At 44.3% G+C, this 19,240-nt stretch overlaps 1 protein-coding gene across 2 annotated transcripts in view; it reads left to right on the plus strand.

Moving 5' to 3' along the window:
- DNMBP (dynamin binding protein) overlaps window positions 1-19,240 on the plus strand; it is a 583,091-nt gene that overhangs the window by 520,340 nt on the left and 43,511 nt on the right. For both annotated transcript variants that reach the window (XM_086922586.1, XM_086922587.1), the window contains 3 exons: window positions 4,903-5,007; window positions 10,013-10,150; window positions 10,681-11,013. In XM_086922586.1, the coding sequence (XP_086778712.1) occupies window positions 4,903-5,007; window positions 10,013-10,150; window positions 10,681-11,013 (576 nt within the window). The remainder of the gene's footprint in view (window positions 1-4,902; window positions 5,008-10,012; window positions 10,151-10,680; window positions 11,014-19,240) is intronic.

The raw sequence follows: 19,240 nt of genomic DNA on the forward strand, positions 1-19,240 counted from the left end.
ACCTGAAAGGTGCCGGGTTTGATGTAAGGTTGGACATAAGACGTCACTAAGAACTAACAGTTCTTTCTGGACTCCAGGAGTTCTTGTGCAAATCAAAACAAAAGCAGCGGGGAATTCCCGGGCTGCTGGAGGCTTGGTTTGTTTAAAGAACACGTTGTGCTTTCTAGGAGTCTATGGGAGTAGCCTTGCCGTGTTTTGGACTGCATGGGCTATTACTAAATATGGATATGATTCCTATGCCTTTATAAGGATATTATTTGTTATAGCCACATAAGGGCATGAATCGGGAATATCGAATTAGGGTCCTAGATAGAAATACAACAGGATTATGATGATAGTGGCCTTCAAGATCCAGATGCCACAGGACAGGACACTGCTACTTCTCCACCTGACATTGGGGGTTTCCATAACCTCATGGAGAGGGCATCTAAAAGATTTGGTCTGCCAACTGTTTCCTTTATGACTTTAAAGAGCCATACAAAAAGTCAGTCAGATCGATTCCTATAATAGAACACGTATGGTCTGAAGGGATCAAGGTCATGCAGAATCCGGCCACTGTCATTCCTGTCCTTCCCCGGCTGGAGAAGAAATAAAAGGACCCTGAAGGCAGTCCAGTTGGACAACCTAAGCCGGATTCTGTAATATCACAAGCAGCACAAAGCAAATCCAAGAATCCTTCCACACCACTTACTACACCCCCGGACAAGGAAGGGAGGCGCTTGGACAATGTGGGCAAGAGGTTCTCCTCTATGGCCAGTCTCCTCGTTCGAGCGGCTAATCCTTTGGCCATCTTGGGCAAGTACGATCGCCAGATGTGGTGTGATTTGGCCCAGTTTATAGAACAGCTGCCAGAATCATCAAAAGAGGAAGCCCGGAAGGTTCTTGTGGAGCGAGAAAGATCATCTTCAGAAGTCATAGATTGTGCTATGGACATAGCTTCTACAGCCTTTCGTGCTCTGTCTGGTTCAGCTGTCTTACGACGACAGGGCTGGTTGCGGGTGACCTGGTTTCGCCAAGAAGTCCAAAACAAGATCCTGGACCTTCCATTTGATGGAGAACTGGTTTTTGGGAAGCATGTTGATGGGGCCCTTCAAAGTATTAAAAAGGACACCGACACAGCGAAGTCCTTGGGGTCTTTAAATTTCCGTAAGGTCCCATTCAGAGGGGCTAGAGGAAGAGGTATCTCCTCTTATAGGGGTGGCAACCAACAGAGATATTCTTCGCAATCCTCACAATCATACAAACCGCAGTATTCTAACCAGCGCCAGGGCCAGTCGGCTTCTTTCTCTCGTCAATCTCAGAGAGGACGTAAGAATCGTCAATGACACGACTCTTCCAAGAGGCAACAGCGGCCTCCTGGCTCTTACTACTGCTCCTTCCTCCACGAGGACATCAGTGGGGGGCAGGATATCTCTTTGTCTAGACAGCTGGGGAATTATAACATCGGACCAGTGGGTCCTGAATATTGTTCAGAGTGGCCATACGTTGGAATTTCATGCTCTTCCTCCAACCAAAGTTCCAGGTGCCAGTCGATTACAACATCTGGGACTGCCACATCTCGAAGCCCACCAACTTTTCATCAAGGGGGCAATAGAACCGGTACCTCTCTCGCAGAGGGGAAAAGGTTTTTATTCCAGGTTCTTCCTGGTTCGCAAGACTACAGAGACTTGGCGCCCCATATTAGATCTACGAGAGCTCAACACCTATCTCATCAAACTGTCCTTCAGGATGGTCACTATCCAGGACATTCTTCGTCTACTGACCCTAGGGGACTTCATGGCGACTCTGGATTTAGAAGGTGCGTACTTCCACGTACCGATCCACCCAGCTCACAGGCAATATTTGTGCTTCACAGTAGTCAAGAGCCATTTCCAATTCAAAGTGCTTCTGTTTGGTCTTCGATCTGCACCAAGAATATTTACAAAGGTGTTGGCCCCGGTGGCAGCTTTCCTCAGGAAGCAATCCCTGGAAGTTTTCCCTTACCTGGACGACTGGCTAGTCAAAGCTCCTTCTTTCCAGGGAACTTCCAAGGCCATTGCAACTTGTATTCAATTGTTCGATCACCTGAGCCTTCAACTCAACAAGAGCAAGTCAGTTCTGCAATCGTCCAGGTCACCGAAGTTGCTAGGGGCCATTCTGGACTCAGAACAGTGCAAAGCTTATCCTTCAGACGAACATCAGAACAAGTTAATGCTCTCGGCTCGCCAAGTGCTAAAGAGGAGATCCCTGTCAGTACGGCTCTACAAGTCTCTGATCAGATCGATTTCATCCTGTATACCATTGATTCCGCATTGCAGGCTGCGAATGCGTCCTCTACAAGAGCCACTCGACAAACAATGGCCCCAAGCAGAAGGCTCTTTCAACGATAAAATGTTGGTAACACCAGAGATGAAGGAGGAATGCGAATGGTGGCTAGTCAGAAGCAACATCGCAGAGGGTCTGACTTTCAGGCTTCCTCCGTCTCCTATGGTCCTAACCACGGATGCATCGTTAGATGGCTGGGGAGCAGTGCTCCAGGAGCTGAAAGTCAGTGGACACTGGGATCCACAGCAACGCCAGTACCACATAAATCTGTTGGAGTTGACTGCCATCCGTTCAGCTTTGCAAGCTTTTCTCCCCAGGATTTGAAATCTTCTAGTGCTGGTCCGGACGGACAATACAAAGCGATGCACTATATCAACAAGCAGGGGGGGACAAGGTCCTTGACTCTTTCAAAGGAAGCTCAACGGATTGGGGATTGGGCAATTCTGCTATCAGTGACCTTGTGAAGAACACCTGGCAGGTTCGCTCAATGTCACAGCGGATGCACTAAGTCGTCAAAAAGCAGCCAATCATGAATGGGAGTTAGATCAGTCCATTCTAGAGGAGGAGTTCTCGGTCTGGGGGACCCCGACCATAGACCTATTTGCGTCTCTGGAGAACACCAAATGCCGGTTCTACGCAAGCAAGGATCACCATCCAGGATCCTTGGGGAACCCACTTTCGATTGCCTGGTACGGCGCATTCTTCTGCGCTTTTCTGTCAATACCCCTAATACCGAGGTTACTCAGAAAGATCAAAGCGGACCCGTGCAAAATGATTCTGATTGCACCAGTGTGGCCCCGGCAGTTCTGGTACATGGAACTCCTTCTGCTCTCCCTGGATCATCCCATTCGCCTGCGACTAGTTCCGTCCCTGTTATCGAAGTCTCAGGGTCAGGTGCTGCATCCGGATCCGACTTTGCTTCACTGACAGCGGGCTCCTGAATACAGGGAATTCCAACATCTGAATCTCCCCAAAGAGTGTAGGGAGGTTTTGTCTCAGGCTCGAGCACCAAGCACTAACAAGATGTACAAAGCAAAATGGAAAAGATTTTGCCTATGGTGTCAGAGACAACATCTCCACCCTTACAAGTCAGCTCTACATCAAATTTTACCATATATCCTATCACTGGCTCAATCTGGATTGTCTCATTCTTCGATAAAAGTTCCTCTAGCAGCCATCTCAAGATTCCGGCGGACATCTTCAGGACCTTCTCTTTGGTCTGATAGAATTGTCAAGCAGTTCTTAAAGGGCCTGTTTCGGATGTATCCTCCAGTCCGTCCTCCGCCGCCAATTTGGCAACTTAATCTGGTGTTGGCTCAGCTAATGAAAGCTCAGTTTGAACCCATTCACAGAACGGATCTTAAATTCCTTTCTTGGAAGCTAGCCTTCCTTTTAGCACTGACATCTGCTAGGAGAGTTAGTGAACTTCAAGCGCTGTCAATAGTGGAACCTTTCCTTCAATTCAAGAAAGATGTCCTCATCCTACTACTCCGGCAGAAAGATCATTGCATTCTTTAGACGTTCAGAGGTGTTTTAAATTTTATTTAGAGCGCACAAAGTCCTTTAGAAAATCTTTACAATTGTTCGTGTCTTACAGTGCACCGAGGAAGGGATTTCATTTAACCAAGGCCAGCATTTCCTGCTGGATCTCCAGCGCTATTCAGTTCTGCCATCAAGGAGCAGGCAAGCCTCTTGAAAGAAAAGCCCGTGCACATTCCACAAGATCAGTGGCATCTTCGGTGGCTCTTTTTTCTGGAGTCTCTATCAAAGACATCTGCAGGGCAGCGATGTGGAGCAGTACTTATACCTTCACGAAACATTACTGCCTGGAGTCGAAAGGACGACACTGCTGTTGGACAAGCAGTCCTCAGGAATCTTTTTCAATGAGAGGTGAGGTTTCTCTACAATCCCGCCTTCCTGTGTAGCACGTTTTGTATCGGTGATGCTTCTTTTTCTATGATAAGTTTTTCATTGTTACTTTGAGCATTGCTATGGTGTCATGCAAAAATATTTATGGGACAAAATGTGCTTTGGTGCCTTACTGCTATATATTCTGATACAAAGCATGGGAATCTATGAAAGTTCCAATACTGGAGTAAGAAAACAAGTTACTTACCTGTAACTTTGATTCCCCAGTATTGGTAACTTTCATAGATTCCCATGCGCCCACCCTCCTCCCCTGGGAAAGCTCGGCCTTTTTACTGAGATAGTGGCTGTTTGCACAACGGCTACAAAATTCTGAGGCTCTGAGGCTCTCTCAGGAAGGTTCTATGGGATGAGGCTATTCTGATTGATCCTTGCGGAAAGTTTGGGCTCTTTTACACAAAGAGGGTGATATGCTACAAAATGAGATGAGGCCTAGGCCTGGGTTTTTTTTTTGTTCCTAGGTTCTGATATTTTTTATTTACCAAGGCTCCCATTCCGACGACTGGGAATGATACAAGGCATGGGAATCTATGAAAGTTACCAATACTGGGGAACCAAAGTTACAGGTAAGTAACTTGTTTTCTTAACTGATCTCCTATGTCAATTCATTGTGCTGCCATTTGAAGGGGCAAACTCACAAAACGTGTGTAACACGTTCATTCTGTACAACAGATAAAAGATGAAGCATTTGAAGAAACGGAGAAGAATTTCCGGATGCAGGAAAGGTTGATAAAATCCTTTATAAGGGATCTGTCTCTCTACCTCCAGCATATAAGGGTGAGTACTGCACAGTCGTGGCTATTGAGATTGTGACTAAGGAATTCACATGTATTTTTATACAATTCATGTATATTTGTCAAGAACTTGATGATGTGCTCATTAGGTGTCGTCTCGTCACATCCCTTGTAGGAAAACTATTATTAAAACCACTTACATTGTTGGTGCATCTTATGTCAGATATCACCCATGGTACATTGAATAGTTACAATTTGGGTCGCAATGCATGTTACTTAAGATGCGAAAAACAATAAAACAAAATGCATGTTAGTTTGACAAACCAATAAATTAACATGGTGAGACAGGAAGTGAAGAAGGTACAACAATATGCATATAAATGCCTGCAACAGGTGTTGTTTTAATGTTTATGGTAATAATCCCATGCAGATATTTAGTAGTAGACGTAAGAAAACCTTAATCTTGCAGGTGTCGATGTAGGAAAACATACTTGCAGTGGCAACAAGTAGTTTCTTACAATACAGTGTAACATAAGAACAGACAATAACAAAAGGTACACTTCCCACACTCTGTGGAGTGCCCAAAAGGTGTATTTTTGATGTGTTGATGATCTAAGGATTTAGGTGTGTGCAGATGTACAAATACTCTGCATATTTTGTCGCATGGCAATTCCTCTTAATTGTAAATAAATTTGATTTAGTTGCGTTCTTGCAAAGAATCCGTCATAAACTAGACTCCATTTTACTAGATACCGTTCTTGAAATGGCAAACATTTACTTAATCAACATAAAAGGATTGTGGTCGTACCGCTTTGGCATTAAATATATTGAAAAATATACTCTTGCATTTAAGCATAGTTGTATTAACGTCGGATGGAGTGTAGTAGAGCACCATAACATGTTATAAATCTTTGCCCTCTAATAAGCATGACAAGGTGGCGAATACAAGCCATTCAGGAAGTTGCATAATATAGATATTATTGCACCATAAGCTTTATCTGTCACTGAAATTGTTTCCTTATTTTCCTTTTGTCAAATACGCCAAATTATTTATCCATCATACTTCACACAACTAGGATCACCTTTTTAAGTGGATCCGTTTACCACAAGTACCTAAACTGTAAAATGCCCCCAATCTGATCCCGATTGAGTCAAATCCGTTTTTTACCATGGCTTCCTTTCATTGCTGCTCGCCGCGTAATTAGTTGCTTACTCTCTTGCTCAACTGTAACCCTTGATGTGCATCTTTCCACTACCTATTCTGCCTCTTATTGCTAAAAAAATAATTCCCATTAATAACAACAAGCATACCCTTGCCCCAACACCATTCTACACCACCACACATAACCTGCTCTTCACTCAAGTCCAAGTTATCATCGTATCTCTCACCTGTGAATGTTACCCCCTTACTTAAGGTTGTACCCCCTTGTTGACCTTTTCGGATCGCAGTAATTTAAACTATTGTGGGGGCACCAGAGTTGTGTCCTGCCTTCCCCCAATCATTACCCTCTTGCTACTCCCGGGGTAGTTGCCCACAATGTTTTAAATCTTAGGTGGTCATGCCACTTCTCTGTCAGTCTCTTTTCCATCCCTCTACTGCCCTTTTTCTCCAGAAAACATCTACTATTCAATTACCTTATTCATACCCTTACCTCACACTGTACTCAATCCCCTATAATGTGACATCTGTGCCTGCCACGTCACACAAACTGTTCTCACACGTGTATCTAAGTTAACAGCTGCACACTGGTCCAGCGTTTTGGGAACACAAACATTTCTTTAACCTGGATCCAATTTATTACCTGTCACTTCTCTCCACGCTGCAGGAGTTTAGACCAAACTTACAAATAAGTTAATCACCTCTGGTCTTACCTAAATGATGGACCTTTATTATGAAGGCAGGGATTGGGAAACAATATTCATAAACTGTCATACCATAATGACAACAAACACCATTTATTAGTAATAGTCTTTATTTAGAATAATGTAATGCTCATAAAGTACAATACAGCTGAAATCAGAGTTATCCACGCAAAGAATTTTAGAATACTAATGAACAAATAGATCTTATTGTTTGGTGCAATGAGAGAGTGGCTAGGGAGAGAAACAAAAGAAGAGAAAACTCTTGCAAACAGTTATGCAGTTCAGTTTAGTAATAGTTACCTATTCATTCAAGATTTAGTAAATGCTACCCTCTGGCCATGAGAGTAAGCAGGACCCTTCAAAGAAGAGTTTGAAATGCAAAGATTACAAGTCCGGAACGGCAGATCGTCAGCCAGCCCATAAGAATAGGACACAGCGCCACAGCTCTCGCCTCTCGCAAGATTAGAAAGATGCTGACAACTCCTCCTACTTTACTAGGTATAATTATACCCCAAATTCACACAAGTCCAACCCCTACTCTATCCATCCCACCTAACTAAAGATTCTAATGGGCTAAAACAAGGGGTGTCTCGGTCAAACCACTCCAGACAAGTTCTAATTTTCAAGTGCACTATTGTCCAAACTCAATACGTCATCCTCCGCCCCCGGTATCTCTCTCTTCCGCAGCATGTTCACATTTCGATCTTTGTAAAAGTATCCTTTTAGTCCACATGTCCGCTCCTAGAGGAACTCGCTCTCTGTAGCTTATTGTTTTTCCTCCACGTAAACTTGGTCATCACCGGTGACACACTGAAAGCTGATTAAGCACTCGCCCTTCCTTGCACTATGGTTAATATTTCCAACAACATTTTCTGAAGCCTTTCTCTCCAACACAGAAAAGCCCTTTTCTAGGAGAGACAAACACAACATGAAAATCATAACTTTTACACAAGGTGGTTTTTTTCAAAAATCATTTGTGCCTAGTAATATTAGTGGTTTGCGCAATAGTCAAAAGCATTATTATGATTTAAACTTGTCGCCTCTTGTTCATTCATTTCTGCATTACTTGTGTACAGACTTTGCGGCCTACCCCAAGTTTTCTCTTAACGCGTTCAAATTCACGCATGCACAGTTTAATTTAGCACGGTTAATAACGCACAATGAGCTGCTATTGATTATTCTTCACAAAGGGAGGTTCAATTCAAGCAGGTTTTGTTTCGCAAAAACCCTGCTCCATCAAAACCATGTTCACCTCTCATCCATCCTATTTTTCCCTTAACTTTCCACAGCATTAGACAGCATGAATGATCCCACCTTGGTAGCTGTTCTTACTTCCTCAGGAACCAGTAGCACAACAGGACATGTTTTAATTCTGTGTCTCGAATGGTTATTTCTGTGCTGCGCTGTCCCACAAATGGCCATACCTGAAGGCTATATCCTGATTATTCTGATGTATTCCAGCTTCACCAGTGCCTTCTGTCATGCAATACCTTCTTTATCAGCATTTTCCAACACCGATATAAGATGCAAAATCTTTTCACCTTACCATCTTTCCACATCACAGTTGAAATACACTGCCTGGCAGCCATTTGTCGTGGACATTGCAACTGGATTTTGTTTCACCAGCTCCTGATGGCAACTTAAAAAAACAGAGATGGGCTACTTTGGCACATCCTCTGCCTTTTTCTCCCACCTTCTTTTTTTTCTCCTAAGCACAGCGGCCATCAGGTCTTCAAAAGATTCACCTTGAACACCTCTTCTAGATAGCCACCTCCCTCGTTAACACATTTCTAATGTGCAAACAGGGCTGTCTCCTCTGTTGAATTCCAGCCATATTCCTTCTACCCCTTAAGAAGAAAATTCGTTTTGGGATCTGAATACCTTTAAACCTCCACGCACACATACGACCTTCTTGTATTACCAGCATAGAGCAAGCTTTCCTGCCATAGGAAACATTACAAACGCCAAACCCATCAAGACTGTCTACGAAAGATCTTAAATTTAGCTTTCTCATTATTTCTCTCTATGCCCTGTCAGTTATTGTGCTCTTCTATTTACTAGTAGTTCACAGTCCATCATAACCTCTGCTTGGGAACCCTCTATTGGCATGCACTCTCAAGTCGAGAGCGTCTCTCGCACTCCCATGCTTTATAAGAGACACGTCCTCCAGTTAGTGGACCAGCAGGCACAACAGCCCAGTAAACTTATGAGAAGAATCCAATTTAACTCATGTTTTAATGCCTTTTGTAAAGAATGCAACATAATTCATATTTTTAATGTTGTCTTCTTTGCAACTACCATGCTTCATCCATAGTTAATACATCTGCCTTGCTAACACTTTTCTGTGAACATACTAACCATCAAGACTCAAAAGTCAACAGAATGCTTGTCGTACTTGATGCATATAGTGACCCACATATTGTTGTTTATTGTGATCTATTCAGGGCCATCGTCCTGATAAGTGCTACATGGCAGTCAGCATTCGGGTAATGTGACTGGTTTTATGCTTCCCAAGGCAACGCTGCAGGTGAAGGGCCAGAATTAACCTTTAGTTTCAATACCCAGCCAGTCTGTAGCACAGTAAAATTACAATTAGGAAACTGGATCTATTTAATTTAGATCATGTAAATGTTTCTTGGTATATGTCATCTAGAGCTTGCCATGTGATTTCTACTGTGGTAAGCAACAAAGCCTACAATTTAACTACTTTACCATCAGCTCATCATTGGAGTGTGCATCGAACTGCTAATCTAGGTCCTTCCAGTTTAGAAAATGTAATTCGTTTTTCATCTTGATCCTGTTAAACAAATATTGGTTTGCTACCTGAATGGAAAGATTTGCAAGAATATCAGGTCATAAGGATTACTTCTCAAACTAAAGTCTCTCTGCAAATTGGGTTACCAAAAGTGCTGGTTTAACTGGTGCTACTAGTACTGGAACTTAGAGTACTGGTTCGTTTTATTCTTCATTTTGTGACTCTGAATCCAGTGGAGAAATTTGCAACCGAAATTAAGATTGAGGTGAGTGGATTAAGTCACTACATCAATGTGTCCATTTCACATATTATTTTGAGTATTGTTCCATTGTGAATATTAATGTACTACTTAGGCACAGATGCAGTTATTTGCTACGTTGCTCTGAAAAGGTATGTTAGAACCGGTTAATAAATTCTGTTCTATATCCAGGAATCTGCGTGCGTTAAAGTGGTGGCTGCGGAGAGTATGAGGAACCTCTTCGTGGATAGGGGAAGCAAAGGAAGCAGTGACCTGGAGTTGTTGCAGGAAGTGCACCGTCGCATCAGTGAGAAGTTGTTCACTGACTTCGTAAGTCTCTGATATTTGTTTAAACATTCGATCAGCAGTGCTGATCGCGCAATCAACCTAGAGATGCAAGAGCAACTCTGTGCTATACAAATGCTTTTGTCAATGTCTCAATAGAATCAATGTTTGTACTCTTGTAAACTTGATTTTGTAGAAAGGGGCCAGATAGGGTCAGTCACGTCCTCTGCGTCATGAGTGTGCCCCATTACTACTGTTTGCATCATCGCATTTTACATTAACAAAGTAGTCTTGTAATGTCACATTACTATGCAGTGAAAGTGAATGACCAAGTTTAAATAAACGCTGAGTAGTTTTTTTCTCTATTTTGTCATTATTTGATGTTTTCAGATATACGTTTTAATGCCACATAGATGCATCTGATTGTCTTTATAATGTATGTGTTATGATCTTCCCTCTGGATTGTTACAAAAAGTCTAACAGAATAATTTTGTATTCACCTAAAGCGTTATAGCTGTGTGGAGTCTTTAGGAGTTTATACTAATTGTAAATGTTGTACTTTGTGTGCCCTTTAGAAAGCAAGGACGGACAAACTGGTCATTACACCACTCAACCAGCTGCTAACAATGTTCGCTGGGCCTCACAAACTGGTCCAGAAGCGATTTGATAAGCTCTTGGATTTCCACAACTGCACGGAGCGGTCAGAAAAGCTGAAGGACAAGCGGACCTTGGAGGAGTTGCAGTCGGCAAGGAATAACTACGAAGCTCTGAATGCTCAGCTTTTAGATGAGCTGCCCAAATTTCATCGCTATGCCAAAGAACTTTTTGTCAGCTGCGTGCGAGGGTATGCGGAAGCACACAGTAACTTTGTGAGGCTTGCAATGGAGGAACTAAAACCTCTGCTATTGGTGAGTTGACTGAAAAATGGTCGAAAAAAACTGTCATGCATTCAATTCTACCCTAGTTTAGGGGAGAGGTGTGCGCAACTTTTAGAGCGGCTGACCGCGGAGCTCACGGTTCGATTTTCGGCGCTGGTGGCAGCTCAGCATCATGTGACTCGGGGCAATAGCTCACTTGAAACCTTAAGGGGTGATATGTTCAAGCTTAACTGATATGGATTTTATTGTTACTCCAGTCATTGGACTGCAGGATGGGTGTTTTGTGAATACACAAACACAGCAGGAAATTCAGTATTGTTAGGCACCACAGGGCTTGAATTAGCAAAAATGGGTGGGTAAAAAAATGTAAAGTTGTTCCAAACAGGCACCCAAAATATTTCTTGCCTTGGGCTCCCAAAATACTTAAGATGGCATTGGACTGCTGCAGTGACTAATTACAACTTTAATTGCCAGGGGAATAACAATAGTAAGAATAAGTTTTAGATTTGTAGCTTTAATTCTATGTTAAAGTTTAAGATGCAAAAATACACTGAAGGAACGAGAGAGAAAGTTCACTTTGTCAAGGGGTCAATGAAAGGCGGGGCATTGCGCAATAACCCCCTTTGCCCATGCCTTAAAATGCATCTGCTTTCCCCTAAAGTTTTAAAGCTATGAATTATTTTAAAGTCAAGTGCATTAATGATAACAAGTGAAGCTGGGTATGTCTACTTTTATAATAGACGAATCCTGGCCTATGTTATAAATAAATTACTCTTTGTGAATTGTTTTAAACAAGGATACTTCTAAGTGTAGTACGCCTACTCTGTTCCTTTTATTTTGTTTGTACAGGTACCTCACTCATCCAGTATTTTCCCTGAAAGTAATGTAATTAAGGCAGAGGATGAGATTTCATAGTGCAGTTTTAAAAAACATCTTGAAAACTATACAGCAGATGTTTCCAAACTGCACAAAGCATACAATCTTGTTAAAGTTACTTGGAAAAGTGAGACAAGCGCTCCCCACGATAGAACGGCCGGCGAACAGGTGTTGCGGTTGAAAATAAAGGCTGTCTAGTTCTTAATTATGCAAAAATGTAGACTGGGTTTGCTGCATACTCACCTTTCCCTTGCTGAAATATTTTTTTATTTTATTAGCATTTTTAAAAGACATACAATGTCCAACTCGTAATTAACATACAGACCGTTGCACAATAACATCCTTCATCCAGTTACATTTATACATTATCTTCTAGGAATGTATTGTTACAGCATGACTATTATGCACATCTAGGCCACTTGGTACGTTTGTATATTTTCAACCAGGTATTTCCAGTAATCTCTAGGCTTCGGACCGTGGGCAGCTCCTCCTCATAGGTTTGCAAGGTAATCTTTACAATACGTCAGAACTATGATCCACTGTTTAACCTTTGGGGACTTTTTACTACCCCAGCATAATCATATTCTGCGCTTGGCTAGCAATATTGCGATAACACATAATTTGCGCTTAGTGACCCTTACATCCGGCACCAGCCCTAGTAAACATGTACGCATGGAGCAATCAACATCAATGCCCAACATAACCCCCAACATCTGTGTTACTTATTACCCAAAAATTGCCACTGCTGCATATGACCATGCTAGGTGTATGAAATCCGCTATTTCAGCGTTGCATCATTGACATCTAGAATCAGTATGTAAACCATACCTACACAGTCTTGCAGGGGTATAATAGGTTTGATGTAAGTATTTATAGTGTAACATACATAAGTTCCCATTAGGCGTTAGCAAGCCCGTCGGTGAGCAAGTGATAGACCATTCCTCCTCCGTTAACTGTTCATCTAAACCTCGGGTACTCCTAGTACGACCCGCGGGCCTCCAGCGGCCTAGCACGCCTTCCCTGGCGGCCCGCGGACCGTGCAGACATCGTACCCGTGTTTGACCAGCAAACACCCCGGCAGCGCGACTCTGAGACTCTGCTGCTCTGTGGGGGCCGGGCGATTCCTGCCATAGGCAGAGTGGGGCTGCAGGGTTGCTAAGAGGTGAACAAAGCCTCATTAACATGTGAATGGTCTTTTAAAGACCTTTAAAGTGCTGTGGTGCGGCTGTGTGTGTGTGTGTGTGCACGGAAGCTATCTCAGCCCGGGCACACCCAGGCATGGTAAAATGAAGAGGGTGACAGAGGAAGAGGGAGCGTGGTAGAGGGAAGGAAAGGGAGGGAGACAGAGTCAGAGGGAGAGCGAGGGAGGGAGAGCGAGGGAGGCAGACAGACAGAGGAAGAGCGAGGGAGTGAGACAGGCAGAGCGAGGGAGGGAGACAGAGGCAGAGCGAGGGAGGGAGGCAGAGCGAGGGAGGAAGACAGAGGCAGAGCGAGGTAGGAAGACAGAGACAGAGAGGGAGAGCGAGGGAGAAAGACAGAGGCAGACAGAGGGAGGGAGAGAGAGGGAGAGAGGCAGAGCGAGGGAGGGAGACAGGCAGAGCGAGGGAGAGAGACAGAGGCAGAGCGAGGGAGGGAGACCGAGGCAAACAGAGGGAGGGCAAGGGAGGTAGAGCGAGCGAGGGAGGGAGACCGGCTGACAAGGAGAGCGAGGGAGGCAGACAGAGGGAGAGAGAGGGAGACGGAGGCAGACAGAGGGATACGGAGGCAGACAGAGGGAGAGCGAGTGAGGGAGACAGGCAGACAGAGGAAGAACAAGGGAGAGCGAGGGAGGCAGACAGAGGGAGAGCGAGGGAGGGAGACAGGCTGTGGGAGGGAGACAGAGGCAGACAAAGGGAGAGGGAGGGAGAGTGAGGGAGGGAGGCAGACAGAGGGAGGGAGAAGGAGGGAGGGAGGCAGAGGGAGGGAAAACGAGGGAGGGAGGCCGAGGGAGGGAGACCTCAGAGTGTGGGAGGGGGAAGGAGAGAGAGGGAGACTGTGGGAAGGAGGGAGAGAGAGTCTGTGGGAAGGAGGGAGAGAGAGACTGTGGGAAGGAGGGAGAGGGAGACTGTGGGAAGGAGGGAGAGGGAGACTGTGGGAAGGAGGGAGAGGGAGACTGTGGGAAGGAGGGAGAGGGAGACTGGGAAGGAGGGAGAGGGAGACTGGGAAGGAGGGAGAGGGAGACTGGGAAGGAGGGAGAGGGAGACTGGGAAGGAGGGAGAGGGAAGGAGAGTGAGGGGGAGACAGAGAGAGGGAGACAGAGAGAGGGAGACAGAGAGAGGGAGACAGAGAGAGTGAGACAGTCAGAGTTAGGGAGAGAGAGAGGGAGACAGAAAGAGAGAGCCAGAGAAAGAACGAGAGAGAGAGATGTGTGTATGCCGGGTCTGGTGGCTCAGTGGACGAAGGCGTCCGCTGCAGGGACCTGTGATCAACCTCATGGTCACAGTATTTTTTGTTGCTCTAGCCCCGCCCCCTTCCCCACTGATCCCGCCCCCAGTGGTGCGGCCCTCGGACACAAACCACACTGTAAATTTGGCCCCCCGAGAGCAAGTTTGTGAGTACCCATGATCTAAACAATCATTCCACCTCCCCATTGCCTTGTGTGTAGTGTCCGCTACATCTTCCTGCAGTTTAACATATAGCCTAGACACCATATGTTTAGCGCTAGAAGCTATAATCAGTAGCTGTAGTGTGGACCGTTGTGGTGGTTCCTCAGGGTAGGACAGGTATGGTTTTTTTATCGCACCTTGTAAGCTATGATATGTAAATGTAAACAATAATGTCTGATTGCTTATGTATGCATGTACGAAAGTTCAGTAAGTGATTTAAAAACACCATTACAGTATAAATCCCCCATTGTATTGAAGCAAATCCATTCCCACCTTTTCCTGGGTAACCGATATTTCCGGATGACAATGCAGTGGCAGTGAAGGAGCATAGAGCAGTAGTTTATTGGCCTTGCGGCCCATTGTTCGCAACGCACTATTTGTCGTGTCTATGGTGTTTATGTCCCTATTATGCAGCGGGCCGACAGTGCTTCAAGATGGCGTCCAGCGGAATTGGCACAGCATCGCCCTCTTCAATTGCGACATGTGTTAGATAAGGGACCTTGTGGTACCAAAAATGCCAATATAGAGCTTGAGCACATAAATAATAGAGTAAAAAGTCTGGTACTTTAAACCCTCCCTGTGAGTAAGGTAAAGTGAGGTTGCGCAACCAAATTCGGGCCTGTTTACCTGCCCATATTAGTCGAAGCACCATGGTGGATATCCTACGAAATTCTTCTGCTGGAGGTTTGATCAGGATATTATTAACCAGATACACCAATTTTGGCAGGATAAACAATGGCCAATCGGCCGGGTAATGTGAATGACAGCTGAATCCATCACCCTGTTTTCTCCTCCATTACACCAATAGCCCTTCCATAGTTGGTGAGAATCACAACTTCTGGGTCGCGGTGATACCAAACACCCAAGTATCGAACTGGCTCAGTTTGCCATTCCATTGGGTAATCTGTGGGATGCGGGTGTGTAGTGTCAGTTAATGGTACAATTAGTGACTTGGACCAGTTTATATGCAGGCCTGATTGTTGTCCAAATTTACTATATTCTCTCAGTAGAGGATTAAGGTGGCTTACTGGGCCTCGCACATACATCATGTCCTCTGCATATAGTGATATATGCATGTCATCTGCATATAGTGATATATGCATGTCATCTGTATATAGTGATATATGCAAGGGCCTTTGCGGGAATTGGAGCGCGGAATAATGATGCCTCTGTCGGATTTTGCATGCCAAGGGTTCCAGGGCAATCACAAATAGTAAAGGTGACAGCGGACAGCCCTGTCTTGTCCCCCTAGCAATTGGTATGGCGCTAGATATATATTTATTGACTCTAAAGCGTGCCGTTGGAGCTGTGTATAGTAGTTGTATCCAGTGCAGGAAAATGGGAGGGGAATCCCATTTGTTTTAGTGCTGTGTGTAAATAGGACCATTCAATAGAATCAAATGCTTTTAGCAGCATTTAGAAGAATCGCAGCAGCTTTAGTATCCGGAATCAGATAGTGTGAGAGTGCAAATAAAGTTCTAGTATTGTGGGCTGTGGATCTTGATGGGATAAACCCTGATTGATCTGTCAGAATTAAATTGGTCATCGGTGGTTGTAACCTAATGACAAGAAGTTTGGCCAAAATGTTGGTATCTACATTTATCAGAGACAGCGGTCTATATGATTCACAATATTCCGGATCTTTGTTTGGCTTTAAAAGGGCAATTAGCATGGCTTCCCACATTGTTGGTGGTAAAAGCTGTTTCTCATGCGCATCCCCATGTAGTTCTACCAAATGAGGCACCAGTTGGTCAACAAAGGACTTATAAAACCCATCAGGGCCTGGCGTCTTACCATTTGGCAGAGATTTAATTACTTCAGTCACCTCCTCAACTGTGATTGGTAACACCAGGTATTCTCTTTGTGCATCAGATAACCATGCTATTGCTACATCTGCTAGGTAGTCCATTATTTCATCTGAGGGAACTGAATGTTGTGAAGCATGCAGGTTTCCATAGGTGTACATGAATTCCTGTAGTATTCCCTGTGTGTCGTGGTTCAGGTTCTCATTTTCATCTCTGACTGCCCTGGCAACCTGGGGTGCATGACCTGAACATATCTTTGCAGCTAACACTTTACCAGGTCTACCACCTTCTCCATAAGATATCGCTACCTGACGCTTTGTCACATATTTGAGTTTGTCTTCTGCATATGTTTGGTATTCTGACTGAACAACCCTAATGTCACCCAGCACCTTCGTATATTTTGTGCGCTCATATTCATGTTCCAGTGCACTCAGCTGTTCTTCGCACATAGAAAGCTGCCTGCTTATATCCCTAAGAATACCAGCTTGTGGTGCTTATACAGATACCTCTAATCGTGGTCTTAAAAGCCTCCCATAAAAGCCCAGGATCTTCAGTGGAGGGTTAATTAAGGTCAAAATAGTCAGTGATAGCGTGGCTAATGGTGTCCGTGTATACTGAGTCCAACAGGGCTTTTGCATTGAACCTCCAATTATGTGGTGGTATATAGTGTGGCATGTCTATGGTAAGCATTACCGGATTGTGATCTGACAGCGTCCTAGCCAGATATCTTACAGAACATGTCCATGGCAGTACGTCATCAGACACCAACCAATAATCAATACATTACCAACTATTATATGCTGCTGACACATGCGTGGCCTCCAACTGCCCACGGTGACGGGATCTCCAAACGTCAGTGAGTTGCATTTCGGTCATAATATCTTTTAATTTACTGAATGCTCGTTTGTGAGGTTCCATTGATGCACCTGATCTGTCAATTCCGACGTACAATGCAATGTTAAAGTCCCACCCCCCACCCCACCACCTCAAATTAATGGGATGTCTAGTAAGTCGTGCAGTTTGCGCCATATTGCGCTGTAGAAATCAGGGTCATCTACATTTGGGCCATAGGTTTTAATTATAGCTAGTCGTTGTCCCCTCAGTGTACCTGTTATTATAACATAGCACCCCAAGTCGTCAGAGATAGTGGTATCTATACTAATATACTAAATTGCTATCCTTTCTTAATCAATATAGCAACTCCTCTAGAGTATGAGGGGTAAGATGACTTGTGTATTGACTCTGCCCATCTTCGTCCTATGTGATTGTCAGTGTGAGGTGTAATATGCGTCTCTTGCAGGAGTGCAATGTCAACCTGCTGTCTGTCTAGATACGCAAACACTTGTCTAATCTTTTTAGGGTTACTGAGCCCCCGTACGTTCCAAGTTAACAGGTTTAAATGTTTAGGCTGTAATCTCTCAGTGGACATTCTTAACCATTGTTATCCTGTATGTGAACACTTAGTGTCCACAGCATGTGTCATTGTTTCCTAGAGTAAAAATTATAGTGCAACATTTCACGTCATAGTCTTGGATTTCAGCGATGTCTCTCAAGTACATTGGTCTGCATAACAGTTCCCAACATCCCCCCCCCCCCCCTCCGTCCACCCACTTCAGCATCCCAACCATGCTAAAGCCATGTTCCCATGAGAAATAACAACATAGCTTAACTTTGATTGGGGTACACCTGCCTAGGGGCTCCGCCAAGTGCACACAACTCCATCCAGCTAGTGGATGTGGTCAGGTATATATTAGTGATGCAGAAAACCTTTTCCGCATCTGACAGGTGTCCATATCAATCAAACGTAATTTATACTTGAATCATATAACATACTATATCAAGATGTCCTTTACTTCACAGTATACTTTTCATAGACTACAGTATAATCCAACAAACAGGCCCAGTGGAGCAACAGGGTCACAACTGTCCCAGCAATTCAGATCATATAGCTCAAATACCACAATGTGCATGAATCTCCTCTGGCTCCATAACCCCATCTAAAGTCTCGCACATGAGCATATAATTAAAGGGGTTAATGGTAGGTCATCCATTGGGTTCCGCAGTGTCTAGTCTCTCCTTGGAATGCAGTGCAATAAGTAACATGCAGACATTGTCTAACCAAGGAGGGTAAGTTCTCCATTCATGTCCTTGTGCACAGTAGTTAGGCGTCAACTGTTTCCAAGACATCAGACGGTGCTCGCACCACGTGCCTACATCCCCGTACAGTTCTGATTGCAATTCAGTCCATTACCACTGTGCACACTTATACCTTACCCTTCTGTAGTGTCTTGTTCCTGCGATATTCTTCCGTTCTAGCATTAATCACTCAGAGTCCTGATTCTGCTCTGCTCTGTTTTGTTCTTTCCGCTTATTGTTTAGTTTCCTTAGATAGTCCTGCGCTGCCTTCTGTGTCTGGAGAATTTTAGATCGACCCTCGAGTGTAACCCGCAGTCGGGCCGGGTATAGCATAACGTACTCTATTCCCATCTTGCGTGTTTTTTTTGTTGCTGGATTAAATTCTTTTCTCGCGAGCTGAACTGTCATTGTGAAGTCTGGATAGAATTCTAACGTATTTCCCTGATAGGCAATCTGCTGTTTTTCTCGAGCTAGTCTCAGAATTACAGAAAAACACACAAGATGATGGTCGGAATGTTGCACAATGGCAAAACATTCAGCCCCAGTCACAGATCTGGGTTTAATCTATCGTTATTTTGCTCACCAAGTCTCAGAATTACGTCTCGATCTCTATAATTGAGGACTCGAGCTATGATGGGTCTTGGAGTGGCACCAGGTTTGGGTCTCTGGGCAAATGATCTGTGAACTTGCTCTATCAGGAAAACTGCTGAGAGATGTTCCGCACCAAACACACTCCGAAGCATTTCCCCCACATAGGTTTCCATACGGCCTGTGTTTGTGGACTCCGGAACTCCT

The sequence above is a fragment of the Lissotriton vulgaris genome, chromosome 5, assembly GCF_964263255.1.
Source record: "Lissotriton vulgaris chromosome 5, aLisVul1.2, whole genome shotgun sequence".
Taxonomy (NCBI): domain Eukaryota; kingdom Metazoa; phylum Chordata; class Amphibia; order Caudata; family Salamandridae; genus Lissotriton; species Lissotriton vulgaris.